The 17656-nt window shown below is 41.1% G+C and overlaps 2 protein-coding genes across 5 annotated transcripts; one reads left to right on the forward strand and one right to left on the reverse strand.

Annotated features, from left to right (window-relative positions):
- Positions 1–260: 260 nt before the first annotated feature.
- LOC124274604 (60 kDa SS-A/Ro ribonucleoprotein-like) lies at positions 261–7525 on the reverse strand. 4 transcript variants are annotated; one of them, XM_046709968.1, is made up of 2 exons: positions 7452–7525; positions 261–2383 (listed from the first exon to the last, which is right to left on the reverse strand). In XM_046709968.1, exon 2 carries the CDS (start codon positions 2326–2328, stop codon positions 697–699), a length of 1632 nt encoding a protein of 543 aa, XP_046565924.1. In that variant the 5' UTR covers positions 2329–2383; positions 7452–7525; the 3' UTR covers positions 261–696. The 4 variants fall into 4 exon arrangements, with proteins under 4 accessions (XP_046565924.1, XP_046565925.1, XP_046565923.1 ...); XM_046709969.1 differs by having other exon boundaries at positions 7491–7508; XM_046709967.1 differs by lacking the exon at positions 7452–7525 and adding an exon at positions 6861–7218.
- Positions 7526–9519: 1994 nt separating this feature from the next.
- Positions 9520–17407, forward strand: LOC124274605 (heat shock 70 kDa protein 13-like). The gene is given in 8 exon segments (XM_046709971.1): positions 9520–10048; positions 10408–10497; positions 10810–10850; positions 10852–10916; positions 11460–11604; positions 12367–12586; positions 13701–13871; positions 14711–17407. Coding segments are annotated over 8 exon segments (1296 nt in total). The 5' UTR covers positions 9520–10023; the 3' UTR covers positions 15250–17407.
- Positions 17408–17656: the final 249 nt, after the last annotated feature.

The raw sequence follows: 17656 nt of genomic DNA on the forward strand, positions 1-17656 counted from the left end.
CATAAAGGTTTTGTCATCTCTATATCACCAACTTCTAGAATGCCACTCAAACAAATCACTTGCTGTACCCATAAATGCCGAGCGCCAGGGACCAACAAATATCATATTTTAATGCTCTAACCACTACTCTCTGACAATGTTCCAGGCTACGGGATTGTTCTTCATTGTCCACTAAGTGTGTGTTTGTTTGTACGTGTGTGTTTGTGTCTGGGTGTGTGCACCCTTGTCCGTTTGTATGTCTGTTTTTGTGCCTCTGTGTTTGTCTCTGTGTTTGTGTTTGTTCCTCTGTGTGTGTGTGTGTGTGTGTGCCAGATGTGTTGTCCTACAGCTGGAATATTGGATTTTCACTTCCCACCGAACCTCCTAGTCCCAATTAATGGACCCGGGTATACGCGTACATATATACAAAAACAATGAAAACGACGCAATGTCTGCTGTGAAGACCTCACAGTCAGTTACGATCATGCTGTCTGAACGTTGCCATCTGAACTGTAGACAGCACAGACGTCTAGAATTCCTTTCAAACCACAATTTATCGTCCAGCACACAAGTAACGTGAAATCCAACAACCCAAATAACATCCTGCACACACTCTTCCAAAAATACACGTTTTGTCTCCATTTTCAGTACATCCGATCTCGTAAGGCACATCTATCGTGATAAAAGACATTTATCTTACTGAAGATAACTACGAATTTAAATTTCGCCCATGACAAAGGAGCGCATGGCTTCTGGGGCTGCTGAATCGAAACCCACAACGTCCATCATCCCGGGATCATCCGGGTCTGCAATTGTGAACTGATTGCTGGCCATTCCGCAGACGATCAGACGAGCATCCCACAATCCACTCCACTTCCTGTACTGGCGAAGAGCTTCAGACGGATGAATTTTTCCAAACCAAGTCTCACAATCCGTGTACACAACAAACACATCAAACATCTTCTTATTTTCCTTTGCCCACACCATCGGCAGCGCGCAGTCAGTCTCCCCGAATGGCATGTTACTTATTTTGCCTGTCACTGTGTCCAAATCATCTGTGTGTTCGATTTCAAGGTGGGTTAACTTATCACAGAAGGCAATGACGGTGGAATTATCTGGTTCTTCAGTCCGCTTCGTGACCATCATCATGGCAGCTGCAGCATCCCTGCACGAGACTGACGGTGTACCCATCACAGAACAATCCATGGAACCACTCACGTCCACAGCTAGAAGATAACGTTTGTTCGTTTGTAACACAAATTTGAAGGACAGATAGAATGCATCATCCAGAGCTTTCATGATACGTTTAGTTGGTGTCCACGTCAGTTTGCCCTTCTCTCCACAGCCTGCTGTGTAGGTCTTCAGAGCCACCAACACATTGAACGGGTGGATCCTGGCTTGTTTCAGGGAGTCTCGGTCTGTCACTTTCTGAACCACCAGATCTTCCTCAGAGCTACCGTCTGTTAGCACACCGATGGAAGTCATCTTACCAAGGTTCCTTATCATCGCTGTCATCGGCATTTTCTGAAGTAGTTCTTTCCAAACAGAAACCGACGACAGCAGTGATGTGGGGATGTGCTCCCGTACTAGTCCATGTTGTCGAATCAGCTCCACCATCTTGTTTTCCTCGGTACAGGATTTGGCCTCGTCCACAACACTAAGGAACTTCAGGACCTGCTTCACGGATTCTGATTCCAGTTTGTCATACATTTGTTTAGCATCAGACAGTCCTTTGACGGCGTACCTCAGAACCACACCGACAGCATCGTTGACGGGTTTGGTGTGGGACAGTCGCAAGACGTCCCGGTGTGACCAGCTGTTCCTCTGTCGATATTTAGTGACATGCATGGCGAGCTTGACAGGGTCATCATGGAACCTGTTGTACCAAGCTGATATGGCGTTCCTGTGTGCCCGTCCCCACCCCGTGGTCTTCCCCTGCTTCTCACACCGTTCAATAAACTCGAACAGGAAGGTCGGAATTCGGCAGATATCACGCACAGCTTTGTAGGCTTCTTGTTTGGTGGTTAAATCGCTGCTTCTGCAACAGACAGCAAGAGCCAGTAGGATGGATGTCTGTTTGGCGGTGCGTCCCTCCAGACTGAACTGTTTGATGGTTTTGACCACGTCCACCCCCTTTCCCTCAATGATAAGATCCACAATACATTCAACATTCTGCTGTGTCAAGGCCTTCTGTGAGGTGTAGTAGGTGCCTCCTTCTGAACCCAGACATAGGAAGCGCTTGAGGCGGGTGATGTCGTCCACCTTCCACCCGTATCCTCCTGCGTTGTTTCTCACCTGGTCAGCAGATATAGGAGCGCTTTGGGGGACAGTGTCAGATGGATTCTCCATGGTCGTGGTGTCGAAGTCTCTGACGATGTTGTAACATCTACTTACAGTGTCTCACCTGTAACAAAATGGAATGTATATATAAATGACAGGTGCGGATCCTCATTCGATTACGACTTTGTCATTATCATTAGAGAATTTAAGCTGTAATTGTAGTATCACAATGACGTCACAGATGTGTATGTAATATAAGTTATAGTATTAACTGTAGTCAGTTTATTGGTAGTAACTGTCAGTGGCAGGAAATGACGAGAGTTACCTGCCCCTGATTTTAAACAAGCACGACGGGCTTGATCGTTCCAATGAGGGAGGAAGTTTGGTTTTACGCCGCTTTTAGCAATATTCCAGCAATATCACGGCAGGGGGACACCAGAAATAGGCTTCACACATTGTACCCATGTGGGGAATCGAACACGGCTATCCCATCGGACCCTTGATCGTTCGAAAAAATGTAGAATGGGACAGCATCTGGAAGGCTAGCTGTACCGATATGAGAATGACACGAGGTTCATTCGATGTCTTTTTCAACCCGGCTTGTCACACATGAAGACCACAAATCGTAACAGGCCTCTGCTAAACGTGGCGACGATACTTGGTGGAGATTGTGAGGGGAAAGGACACTTAGATGACAAGAAGAGACATCAGTACACAAGGCTATCAACCATAGCAGATGATTTATCAGAATGGTATTTCTTTGAGGAATGGTTGGGATAACTTCATGGACAGGTCAGTCGGGTAATTCACGCCAAAAGAAAGTTTATTCTCCAATGACAGGTTAACAGGACAGTTCACAAATATTAGATACGCCAGTGGAGTCAAATGTAAATTTCAACTTGATCGTCAGGCATTAAATGCTGGTGTTGTCAGAAACCAGGGTATTAGCGTTCTGGTTGCTGTATACATAAAGGTCATAGATCATAGTGAGTGAGTGAGTGAGTTTACGTTTACGCCGCACTCAGCAATATTCCAGCTATATGGCGGCGGTCTCAGGGTTCCCACAGGCATGGCAGGCCAAAATTCCCTGACTTTTCCCTGACAAGTATAGATTTTTCCCTGACCATTTAAGTGTAAAAACTGGCCTCCTTCCTCCCTTTCAGTCACCGTGTTAAGATATTTCCTTCACACATATCATAAATACACACAGTATGTTAATTTATTACATTAACCAAAACATTGATATTTGTGATGAAGAAATTTTTCCTTGACTCTCCTGCCAAAATGTCACATAATACTATTAGATACATTTGAGCGTGACCATCAAATATATATTCTAAGGTGAAGTCAGTAATATATCATCTGAAAACTTTGTATTTTATGTTAAAGGCTTTTGACAAAGAGCATAAATGTGAAACTAATGATTTAATTGAATTGTTTCATTCAAAGTCAGGAACACATTTCTTCATTATCACAAAATGTTGTAATTATCAAAGGCGTATTTGGAAAGAATAAACATGCAAGATGTAACTTTACATTCAGTACAACCATGACAACTAGATTATGAACACCATTCAACCACTTTCAATTTTGTGAATAAACTGCAAATGTCAGAACATAGGGCATATTATAAACCTATGCTGTACTTTAACAATGAAACTTATATGGGTATTTTTGGCCAAAATGGGCTTTCACAATTTGCAAGAAACCACCATAGCCATCATACCATTTATAATATTTTGGAACGGTATACAAATGAATGGAAAATTATCTGTTAACATAGTTATCTTTAGAAGAGGTGGATCTGTTGCCTATAAAGAAAAATGTTTTTTGAATGGCAAACAATTATCTATTGTTAATTGCTATGCCTATCCAGGTTTTACATGAGGCGTGATTCCTGCGTATTTGATGCAACAATTTTGCAAATGACTCTCAAAATATTATCATACGAGTCAAGCTTCACGCAAGTTTTATGGGTGGCCCTCACAATTCAGTTCAATAAAATCGATTTGATTAGCCAAAAATGATATTGTTCGATGATAGTTTGACTTTTACAGAGCTGTCAGATTATTCCAGAGAACTCAGAGGAGACAGTAATCCTGGCTGTTTGAATTGAACAATGCTGTAGTTTCATTTGGTGGTGTGACATACATAGTTACATACTGAGAATGATTGACACAAAGAAATATTGAAAATGACTCCCAAAAATAGATATTGGAGTCACCATGACTCACATTTTGAAAAGTCTGTGAAAAACCCTGCCTTTCTGGGACTAGTGTTTCCCCATACTAAACAAGAGTCATCAGAAGATGACAAATCCCCACGGCCCCTACAAATATGAAAGAGCAAATCATCTGACAGTTACTTAAAGTTGAACTTCATTTTTTTAGACAAAGTCCAAAACGTTTCCATTGAAACCAAGAAAAATAGATATGACAAAAATCTGTAAACAGCAAAAGGCACCACTTTAGGTTGTTTGATATATCTGCAAAGTTTTGTTGAAAAATATTGAACCGTTTTCGAATTGTGCTCCGGAAACAACATGGTTACGGACGGACGGTCGGACAGACGGACAAGGCGTCGACTATATCCCCCCGCATTACATGCCGGGGAATACGAAAAAGAGTGTTATAAATCTGAAATCACATTTTCCCAGAATTTTGGAATTTTAACCCGGAAAATTCAAAAATCCAACCGATTGTGCTTCATAGAAGAATATGTCTGTTATGTAACCCGGCTGTAGAAGATGAAATTCACATTATGCTGATTTAAGAAAATAATACATGCCAAACAATTATCTGTAAAAATATCCTTCAAGTGACTTCGTTTCCATTCTTTCCTCCAAAAATGAAAATGTAATCTAGGGCTTTATGTAAAAAATGCTGATATGCTTAGAAGCAATCTCTTGCTGTAATTTATTTCATGAAATGTCTGAAACATGTGCTGTATGTATACTTGTATTGCCTGTATATGGGCCGGAGCTCTTACGTACAATAAGCATCTTTGACTTTGACTACTGCCATACCTGATTAGCGACATTCTGAGTCTTATTTTTCCCTGACCAAAACCAGCATATGCAAACCTAATCAGAAAATTCCTTTGAATTTGAGGCAACCATTTGAAGAGCACAAAAAGTCTTATCTTCATTAACTGGGTGATTTCCACAGGAAAGGAAAATTACTACCCCGGTTATCATTAATAATTTGGTCCATTTTTTCACCACGTTTGGTTCCCAAAAGTACTTCTGATCGATCAAGGATCGAAGTTCATGTCAGGGTTGTCTCAGCCATAGGCCCTCGTGTTTTAGCAGAGACCATATAATAGATTATATATTATATGGTCTCTGGTTTTAGCGAGGATTAAGGATTTAAAAAATTAATTTTTTGAGGGGTCATTTCAAATTTATCTATATATATCTCTTAAAAATCTGTAATCCTCGCAAAGATACGAGTGCCTGTGGTCTCAGCCCGTCATGTAAGAGTTGGGAAAAAAGACGCCTAAAATCTGGTGCTTATACCACCTTACGTCACAAGGTTCATAGATTTCATCAAACACTTAAAACAACAATCAGCGGATACTGCTTTGGAACTGAGGTGTACCTATAGGGTGAAGGATTTCTTGCTGTTTTCAGCTAGGGAGGGGGCGGTGGGGTAGCCTAGTGGTTAAAGCGTTGGCTCGTCACGCCGAAGACCCGGGTTCGAATCCTCACATGGGTACAATGTGTGAAGCCCATTTCTGGTGTCCCCGGCCGTGATGTTGCTGGAATATTGCTAACAGCGGCGTAAAACCAAACTCAGTCAGTCAGTCAGCTAGGGAGTAGGTTATGGAATAGTCACAGTACAGTCACTTTGCGTTAGTCTTTGGGCACACAGACAACAACATGAGCATTTAAAGTACAATGGCTTATGGACCAATCAGAATGGACTGATTGGCATTCTAGACATTGGTGAGTCAATAATAAAGAATACAACCTTTATAAACAAGAAGTTGTTATCCATAATGTTGTATGCTTTATATATCCGACTGAGTGAGTGAGTGGGTTTAGTTTTACGCCGCTGCTCTCACACAATCACAAGTCACATGAAAGGGACACTTGAAACGGGTCAGTAACAGGCACTGCGGCAGTGGTACAGGGATAACAAACGCCTGTTGTTATAACACTATGACGTGTTGAGGTCGGCATGTCCGTTATGCGAACATGCACGCACTTGCATTGTCGATCATATTCCATGACGGTATCAATACTCGCTGCACATTCACGTTCTAGGTTACAGTGAACGATAGTAAATACTAACAGGCTACATCACAAGTAGTCTAAAGGTACAGTTAGTCGTGTTGTACAGATGCCTGCTCGTTGTTTCGACAAATAAACAAGGAAACAGTGACCTAGCTAAGGTCGTATAGAGAAATATACAAACATTAAACACACAATTGCAAGTTAAATCATGCCTTCCTGACACACACCATAGAGCAAGCGATCGAGTATATGTATATACATTACATACATTATAGCTAGGTTAATCTAAATATGTAATAAAAACAAGGTGCGTGGCATTTATTTTAGAACTGTGAGGTCAGAGTGACATATACGAGTCGCTTGCCTGTTGAAAGTGTCGTGTATCTCAGTATAAGCAGGGAGAATAGAAGACGTAGATTATCGCTGGTATATGGCTGGACGTACCTCAACACAAGTTTGTCTTGTGCGACAAACCTCGGAATGAAATTCAACCACAGTGTAGACCTCCAAAGTTGTATCAACACAAGACGCCACGTTACATATCTCCGGATCTCGCGGTGTTATCACACTGGCCTTTGTTCTGCTATCGATATCGTAAACAGACCGATGTTCGTGATCCAATACCGAAATGCACTTATCATAAAAGGACGATAGACGTATGACAATAATACCAATATGTAAAGCAGTACATTATATGGTTCTACCAAACACAAGTTTTAAGATTATTACAAACTATATGTTTATTTTAAGTTAAGTTTCGGTACTACATTCTGAGGATACAATAGTTTCAGGTTCATTTTCCACTTCCGGGTTGTATTCCCCTATAACTTGTTACAGTCAATGCAGTAATGCTATTCATCTAGGGAAATATGTCCATTATATCCTGTATTAAGGTAACATGTACTTTGCTGTTGTTATATCACCGATTGAAAATTAATAGTAAAAAGTTCCTGACCTTAAACAAATATCAACTGATCGAAGAAATGTGTATCACCATATAGCTAGGCAACCGCCAAACGCAATCGTGCGTCATTCGTCACCACTCGCCCCTTTCCGTAACCTCCAAGAAGCGCTATTCGGCTTGTCCCGGAACAACACGAGTTGGTCACGAATGGTTTATTGTAACCAAGCGCTCGCGTCCGTTCAGGGCCGATGCGAGCGATCGCGGGAGCCAATCGTGCGGGCGCTCGCGGTTCTGAACACGCCTCTGGTTACACTTGGTAGGCGCGGCAAGAATCAGCTCATTCGTGACCAACTCGTGTTATTCCGGGACAAGCCGAATAGCGCTTCTTGGAGTTTACGGAAAGGGGCGAGTGGTGACGAATGGATCCAGCTTGCTCTTGATAGTTTAGGCAGCCATGGGCCAATATTAAAGCTCCTCACAAAGACAGTCTAAATAAATACAAACTGGTTCTCGTGTCTTGCTGCGATGGGCTGGGCTCCTGTCTGTCTATAGGAGTCCGTACCACAGATATTTATTTGTATATAGATGGCTATCAGTGAACGAGTGTTCACTTTTATGACGTATTATTTTCAGCAATTCAGTCCCCTGTGGTCCGTACGACCTCGTGTACAATTGCCATTCACGTGTACAAATTGTTTACCACACATCCGGACCAATCAGTTTTTAATTTCTGGTGTGAGTGTGTGTGTTTTGTGTGTGTGTTTTTGTTGTTGTTGTTGTTTTGTTTGTTTGGGTTTTTTTGGGGGGGGGAGCGGGAGGAGAGAGTGTGTATGTGTGTGTGAGAGAGATTTTGATTGGGCATTGATTTTGAATATGGTATGCAAGGGGGTGTCACTTACTTTGTGCGCAATTTTTAGGGGGCAATTCACATTGTACATGTTTCTGCATAAAGTTAAACTTACCACTTCGAAAACACGAAGATCGCTCCAAAGAAGATTTCACGTGAGAAATTACAACGATCCACAAAACCATATCGACTCGACTTGCTCAAAACTTTCCATACTTGTTCTGATACGTCACATATCGTGGTAGTTAGGTTTCCCTCGCGTCTTGCCTTAGTTGGCCCATGTGCACAGCTGTCAACCCAAAATGTGTCCAAGAAGTGAGAACCATTAAAAGCTGGGGTCCAGGGGGAAGTCCTGGTGGGGTCCCCCCAGCCGAAAAAGTTTTTGGGGGTATTTTTTATTGTATGTTTGAAGCTTCTGCTGGTCCGCCTTGTATCGGGGCTTAGGATTTAGCTCCAAGCAATCGGAAACGGTCGTCATTCGAGGTGAAAACATCATATAGCCATATTTAGAAAGCACTTTTATGAAAAAATGTGAGATTTAGTATTCTTATATGGCCGTGAGAAGGTGGTTGTCATTAAAAGAACGCGAGACTCAACGTCAGAGTAGTTAACAGGGTTGCCTTGTCAAATAGTCAGTCCATAGACATCATATCGCTTTTCTAAGGCTTTATCTTAAAATCACATCTGTTCACTTCAAATCTTGATCATCAGTTTAGTAAATAATAACAAAGGTAGCAAAATATGTTTCAACTTCGAAGTGCAATTTTTACTGAATTTTCACGAGCAACACCCTTAATTCCGACGAAGGTCTGGTAATTTATACTTTAGTTTCCTGTACGAGTTTTGTTTTAAAATGACTTAGAAAACCGTGACCATACAAAACGGTTTGTATTATCTAACATACAGTGGTAACTTTGACATCAGGCGAAGGTGTGCTCGCGACGCATGACATTATCAAAAAAAGAAATACAGTTATATTTGCAATACTTTTAGAGGCTGAGGGCTTGTGTATTTGAATGCTTTTGAAAACAGGTTATAAACCAACTTTTCCAGTCTTCTACAATCTAGATGATAATTAATAATAATATATAAATATATTATAATATTGCTTTAAAGTTCGTAAGATTTTGTGACGTGGTTTTCATTTAAATGTGTCTGAGTAAGTCGTGTCTTACTTTGACAGAGAACTTGAGATCTATATGTTTTTCCTGTTGAGACTGAGCTGCCTGTGTATTTTAAAAGTGCCTAGGCTCATAAACTGCCAATTAACATAACTGAAAACAGTTCGACGTGCCTCGGGGTCAAAATGTAATTGTACAGTACCAGAACATTTCTCTTCCATTTTGGTGGTTACTCTGGACACGACCAGCCATTTTTGCTGAAATTAGACTCATCTCTTTGGCTACGGAACACTTCATTCGGAGTATGCCCCAGCTTGCCTCGGATGCGCACATAAAATCACAACCTGTCCACATTTTCTCTTTAACTTGCCAGTGTGGGCGTCTTTGGTCCTAGGCCTATTACCACGATAACCTGTGTGGTGTCTTTGGTCGTATTGTAGGGACATGTATTGACTGGCGGGTGCACTGTGACTCTCCGCTAAATCATAAGGCCACAAGTACGCGACTTTGATGCTTGGAAGCAAGATATAAGAGTTACCTACCTTGGCATTGCACCAGAGGGCGTCGTACCCGGAAGCAGCTGAGAGAAACCCACGTTGACATCAACATATGGAAACATCAACTGTGAACTGTCTTGAAAACTGATTATCGGATTATGGGGTCTGCTTTCATTATTCTTGGTGAGTTGACTGTTTAACAAAGCCAGATTGCAGTTGAGTGTTAGAGTTCACTGATCATCCAGAGAAAGGGACAGCTGATACTTCACGAGAGTTGGGTGATCGAACCGGCTAAACGGAGGTCACACTGTTCTACGGTCTACCTGTTTGACATAAAATAGACATATGTTTGATGAGACAAGGTAATGCCACATTGCTACCAATGACCGACGACTTGTCTTGGCCATTCCAAAACCAAGTTGTACTGACATATATTTACTCTCGATAAGACTTATCATTTTAAGTGTCAATGATTTCGTCAAATTGTCAGTTGAAAGGTAGCTCATGAAATGACATATTTTCTTCGGATTTTTTTCACACAGGGACGTCGGTATTAGCCGTGTTATTGGCAGGCTACTGGGCTCAGAGGTACCTACCACCACCAAAACCCAAAATAGTTGGGATTGATCTGGGTAAGATTTAGTGATTTGTCAGGTTGTGTCATTATGTTGGGTTGGATACGTCTTCCCGTCTGTATGGATATTCAGGATGCCTTTGTTGATATTCAAGATTTTTTTTCATGAGTATGAAATCAACATCTTTTGTACAGAATGCATTAGAAAACCTCACCATATTGTTGAACATTATGGTGATTGTGGCATCATATTAAATAATAGATCTATCACATGAACACGTCAAGAGATGTACAGAACAAAGATTCCGTTTCATTGGTTGTCAATAACTAAGCAGATCCTGTGATTATTGACTAATCTGCTGACTTCCAGGGACCACCTACTCCTGTATTGGCATGTATCATGCAGTGTCGGGGGGCAGTGGACATCCTCCAGGTGCAAAGTGGGAAGAAGTGCATACCCAGCGTTGTTGCCTTCAGGTAAGTCATCATACAATGTAACACATGCTATCTTTGGGATTACACTTCCTCAGTAAAGTACAGATTCTAATACTATTGTTGGGTTGAGTCCCATCCCGGGATTCAAGGTAATCAAACCCACACCTTCAGAGTCGGCCACCTAATTGCCAGCACACAAAGTCAGCCGTCTAACCCAGCCCCTCAATGAAGGAAGAGATTCAGAAACGGAACCTGAAGAAAATCTAAACTAGTTAGTGGGTAGAACAGAAGATAATATGGTTGTGGGACTGTGAGATCATCGGTCTGCCTGTGATGGTCGTTAGAGGTGATGTGATGGTCGTTAGAGGTGATGTGATGGTGGTCAGACAGGGTTGATTCTGTGTCGTCATACCCTGAATGTGTAGATGGTTGCTCACAATGCCAATCACTGGATTGTCTGGTTCAGGCTTGATTATTTACGGTCAGTTGTCATGTAACTTGAATACTACTAACAGACAGACAAACAAACAGTCATATCAAGGAAGGCATGAACGTGTTGACAGTGGTAGCATATATTTGTTTCAGTGAGGAGGGTGTTGTTGTGGGGTTCAAGGCAGTGGCCCAGGCAGAACACAACCCCCAGAACACTCTGTATGATGCCAAGAGGTTCATCGGGAAAGTCTACCGCAAAGAGGAACTACAGCAGGCTCAGAAACAATACCCCTTCAAGGTGAGTGCATCACGTCTACCTAAGTTGGATGGCAACAGGTCTGTTGTCCGAGAAATATTGGTAATGTGATCTGATGAACTGTTCGTCTGAGAACACTGCAAAAAGCTGTATGTATTTACACGTGATGGAGGAACACACTGTCTACAAATCTGTGAAGTATTGACAATGTTTGTTAACGTCAATCACTAATTCCCATTATTGGCAGCAAGATGGATGATATCATAATTGAGTTCTTCCCAAAAGTGTAGGTGATGCGATCTTCGTGATCATTCTTTAAACATACTAATTGGTTCCATGTGGGTTACAATCCGTCCTCTTCAACCTATGATTGATGGAAGTGACCGAATGTATCAGGTGGTCAGTGGGGTGACTTGGTTGATCAGGTGTCGTCATACTCTGCATGTTGCTGATAATATTAACCACCAGTTTGTCTGGTCGGTCCTGACTTGATCCAGACCACAGTGGTGACACTGTAATACTGATGACTGTAAAATATGACATACAACTCTTGTGATTTGGCCTAGTTGGACGGATGACAGGTTTATGCAACAAGTTAAATGAACTGATTATATTCTACAAAATATACTACAGGTAAATACAAGGTTAATTACACGGTAATACGCAAGTAGATGGTAGGTTCTCCCTGTGAAGAAGATAACTGGATTATGCACAGGCTAACAACTGGTGCATACAAGGGAGATAATCTCTTAGTGGAACATCTGGTATGCAAGAGAAATAATCTGATGGGGACCTCTGTTGCAGCTGGAGGCTGATGAGCTGGGGATGGTGCACTATGTCGTCGAGGTGAATGGCACAGAGAAGAAGATCACCCCTCAAGACGTCGGCTCTATTATCCTAGATACTCTGCGGATTGCCTCAGAAGCTAATCTCAGTGCTCCTGTGACTAAAGCGATACTGTCAGTCCCAGCAGAGTTTGACGCCATGCAGAGAAACTACACCATCAAAGCTGCGGCATTAGCAGGTGAGGCCAGTTTTTGAACAGCACCACGTCACAACTCTCAGTTGCTTATATTGACTCAGAATGGTTGTCGAGTCTCAGAAATACATTATTTTCAAGACTAGCTCAAACAACTAAAGGGACAACGATTTCAGTAACTGAATATGTTTCCTAGAAATTCTGTTAGCTTTACTCGGTTCCATTTTGTAGCCAAGTTGCAGGATTGAGAACCAGAACAGTATAACTCTCACCTTGTACTAGTCTGTGAGGACTGCTGTCAAGTCTGTGCTTGTCCTAAGTATAGTTTGGGATACTCTTCATGAATCATGCTCATGGTAAAGCAGGAATTTTGAAGGTTAATGTCTCTTGGTATCAAATACTTGAAGTGCTATCAAGTTAGGGGTGTCGCGATACGCGAATGTATCGATGCATGGATACATTTTTACTGACGATACGATACGCGATACATGCTTGTGTGTATCGATTCCTATTTTAAAACTTTATCGATTCAAATTTTTATGCTATATCCATCTCAGTCAAAGTCTTGATAGTAAAATCATACGAGGCCGTTCCGATAAATATATGTAGCTAGCTTTACTTAAAAAATAGGTTGGAAATTAACAGCTTTTGTGATTGGCTAGACTATTTTGATGGACCAATCAGCGAAGCGACGCTGTTGCGGTAAGGTTATGCTATGAAAAGGTATCGCGAAAATTATGTATCGCGATATCATGATCGTATCGTGAGATTGGTGTATTGTGACACCCCTATATCAAGTATTGATACTAGGACTCCAGCACCATAGTGTTCAACCTAAACCTTGAACTCAATGACTCCATATGCGACTCCATTCATTCCGCCTTGATTAACTTCCTTCAGACAACCCAGTGATCAACAGCGTTAGCATCGATCTATGCAATTATGATACAATGGTATGTGTCAGTGAGTCTGACCACCCGATCTTGTTAGTCACCTCTTAAGATTTGCATCAAAGTATATAGTGCCACAGACAGGGTGTGACTATGACAGTATATCAGTTTGTTTTTTGTGTTCTGTTACAACCCCTGTGGTCCAATCATTAAGACTGTTACAGAATTTGTTCTTGCACAGTCAGTCTAACTGTAACCTTGGTTACCAGGTCTGGAGGTGTTCCGTGTGATCAATGAACCGACAGCTGCAGCTCTGGCCTACGGTCTACACAAGAAGTCTGACCTTCAGACCGTACTTGTGGTGGACCTTGGAGGAGGAACTCTGGATGTGTCCCTTCTCAACGTGCAGGGAGGAATGTTCCTCACGCAGGCCATGGCTGGTGAGTTTAAGTCTGTAGTAGAGAAGTCAGGGCACCATTCCACAAAGCCCAGTTTGTATTTAGGTAATCATTACTCCCACACATAGGCTTATAATCATTTATTAATGCTTTGGGACAATGGCCTAATGTTCCTCATACTGGTGGTGGTGGGTGAGTCCATGTCAACAGTTTAGGTATCAGAGTGGGATGTGGGTGGGTCCATGTCAGCAGTTTAGGTATCAGAGCCATGTTAGGTATCAGAGTGGGATGTGGGTGAGTCCATGTCAGCAGTTTAGGTATCAGAGTGGGATGTCCATGTTTTTACGTGCTGTTATCAGGGATTGCAATTTTCCGCGGACCCGTGGATTTACGCAGATTTTTTTTTTCAAATTGATCAGTTTTGTGAATCGTCTAAGTCCGTTAGTAACCCTGATCCCCCCATTCGATGACACAATATGAAATTTCAGTTAAAAATAGATTTTCCTGTTGCCATCCCTGCGTTATTGCGGTAGAAAAAAACTATCAGGAAAATTTGCTGAGTATACAATATGTGAATTTCAGCTTTAAATATTAAGTCCAGAAATGCATAAGAAATATTGCTATTATAAGGCATTATAGAAGAAATCTTAATCTTTGACTAAATAATAGTTGTTTAAATACTGATCTGTAGACTCAAAAGAGGTTAAATTTGCTTGCAACACATACAAGACTAGTGCCGGGTTCAGAATTATTCATGCTGATATCCCGTCTTGTATGATTGATTTTCCATTGTTCTGCTGACTTAAGTGATTTCTGCAAAATGTACAAGTCTTGCTTGCTATGTTTCATTCTGGGCGTGTCATGGTACATGATTGTTCCAGGGAATAACCGGCTCGGGGGGCAGGACTTCAATCAGCGCCTGCTGCTGTTCCTGAAGGATGCCATTGAGAAGACGTACGGTCAGAAGCTGACTGACCGCGAGGACCTCCAAGTCCTGAGGATGCAGGTAGAACAGGCTAAGTTGGACCTAACCTATAAACAATCTGTGAACATCGTCATTACGTTACACTCACTAGGAAACAAAGTGTTCAAGGAAGCTATCCCAAGGACGTTGTTTGAAAAGTTGAATGATGATTTATTCAACAAAGTTTTAGAACCTATAGACAGGGTGTTACAAGCAGCGCATCTCACTCGGGAAGATGTGGATGAGATTGTGTTGGTCGGAGGGTCCACAAGGATACCAAAAGTTAGAGAACTGATACGGGACTATTTTGGAAAACAGCCAAACACGGCCATTGATCCTGAACTAGCCGTGGCTACTGGAGTGTCCATACAAGCAGGAATCATCGGAGGAATGTGGCCTCTGACAGTCAGTGCCGTTGAATTGCCGACGAGGGTGAAGAAGATACAGATTAATTGATGAGAGGTGTGTCTAGTGAGGGCAGGATATCGTCAGGCCATGCTGTTATTTTCCATATAAGTCACATACATACCTTATGTATCAAAAGCAGTTTTAGATTTTAAAAACATTAGGCTCATGAGTTTTCAAATTTGAAATCCTAACATGCTGTACAATACTGATGTGTAACTTGGAACATTTATATGTTTTATTTTATGAGTTTATAGTATGACTAGTTTCATGAGCTTTCAGAGTGGTCACAAGATGTTTGTTCAATCAAAATGTCAGTTTACTACAAACATAACAATCCATCTCTTAACACTGATGAAGGTTCAGGTAAAAGTGGTAGAGATCCTGGTTAATGGTGACCAGATATACGTGAGGGCAGTGTTGTGGATGTATTTGTACATATTAGGAAGTGATCAGTAGCAGAATTGTTATTGTGACCATAAATTTGTTTACAATGTTGAACCAAGAATGATTTAATTTATTAGTGATCCTCAAGTCCTAATGATAATATTTTTTTAATACGATGTTACTATTTGAATTCAGGAATTTAGTAATCATGTGCTGGGAGTGTAGAGTTCCAACTTGTTCAAACCAAACTGACAAAGCGCTATCGTGTTCCTTGTAAGGTACGACTCTACTTTTGATTGGGATGCTGATATATTGCTCACTATTTTCATATTATATTCATGTATATTGTTGGAGCCTCATACAAACTATCCCTATGTGAAGTTGAGCTGTATGTTTACACTCCTGTCGTTCTTGTACTGCTTGCCTCCTGTACAGTATAGTTATGGGAAAGACCTGATTACCATGGTAACCAGTCGACATTGTTTCAAGCACAGCTGGATCAGTGTGATGACTTTAATTCCCACAAATATGATGCTAATGATATTTTTGGACAAAAGGGAAACTGAATGATCCTGTTTTACCTGAAAATAACAGGACACCTCCCTGATGTTTTAGAAATTGGAGAACCAATATTTGGTTTCTCCAGCTAAACATTGGAGGCCTGACAGTTGGTACAATATTTGATATCTTGTTATCTTGAAAGTGAGTTGTGGTCCTCATCACCCTATTGCTTGTAAGAGGCAACTAACGGGCGGACTATTGTTGATGCTGTTCTTACTGGTCTGTAGAAAAAACTTAATGCATTTGATCATCAGGCTCACAAACTACAGTGATGATGTATCAAAATACCACAAGGCATGATCGTGGCTCATTACATCAATCACTGGTTTGTGTGGTTCATATTCATTTTTTTGCAGGTTGCCATCATATAGATGAAATGTTGAGTGCAGCTTTAAACATGTTAACAAAGGATAAAAAACAAACGCATGCTTCAGGAGATCTAGTCTTGTGTGTTAGTCAGGTAATCATCTGTGTGTTTGTGTACCAGTGATTAAATATAATGATCACTTGTTCAGTTTGTAATACCAGTGAGTGATGTGTCAAGTCATATGTAATAAGAAGATATAAATTATTTTTATCACAGTAATCATGGTAATATACACCAACAATGTTGTCAAACTCGGATCATTTACTGATAACAGTGTTAGAACCTGTGCTGAAATATCTGTATTAAGACAGAAGGGAGTTCATCATCCATCTGTCATGTTAGTCTCTAGTCATTAAACATCTGTGGATATATTGACATATGCTCTGATTAGTTGGGCATTGGGAAGACGAGGGTTTTCTTGTCAAGAGTTCTATCCCTTTGATGCCAGGATCTGCTTGTCATTGATTTGATTCCTGGATATGTATCGGTCATGTCGCTACCATCTTGTGCTTATGGCTTTCACTTAACATACATAAGGCCATTTGGGCAGGTTGAAACAAAATCCATTGGAGCACTGCTTCAAAACATGTTTTTGCCTTGGACAGGCAGAACCATACCAATGTATTCGACTCACTACACACCAATTGACGTTCTTTGTGAAATATATTTCAAAGTTATTTTTACACGTATCTTAAATAATAACATCTGTAACATCATCATGATTGTGTTAGACTTTCCAACCCAATGATACATGACACAGTGTTTTTCTCAACTTGCTCAGTTCATCAGCCGTGTTTCCATGACTTTACATTATGATCATAATTATGATGACTGTTGTCGGGAAGTTGATGTTCTTGTTTCACAAACAGATAAATACAGAAAAATTATAGACGAGTTAAGGAAGTATACATTTTAGAATTTTTATTTTATGTTTTGTTGTGAGCATATATCAAACCACAGCTGACAGTGTGTTGTAACATGTGCTGTATTTAATACTACTGTGTTGGTAGTTTTGTATGTCATGTTTTGTGTAAGGCATTGGGAGTTTCATCTCTGATTACATGACTGCCAAACACTTTCACACTTATCATGTGGACATTGTGGCAGTGAACTGCAAACTATGTGTGTTGTACATGATGTCAC

Source organism: Haliotis rubra, unplaced genomic scaffold, assembly GCF_003918875.1.
Source record: "Haliotis rubra isolate DU_JTF1 unplaced genomic scaffold, ASM391887v1 Scf192, whole genome shotgun sequence".
In the NCBI taxonomy this organism is placed as follows: Eukaryota; Metazoa; Mollusca; class Gastropoda; order Lepetellida; family Haliotidae; genus Haliotis; species Haliotis rubra.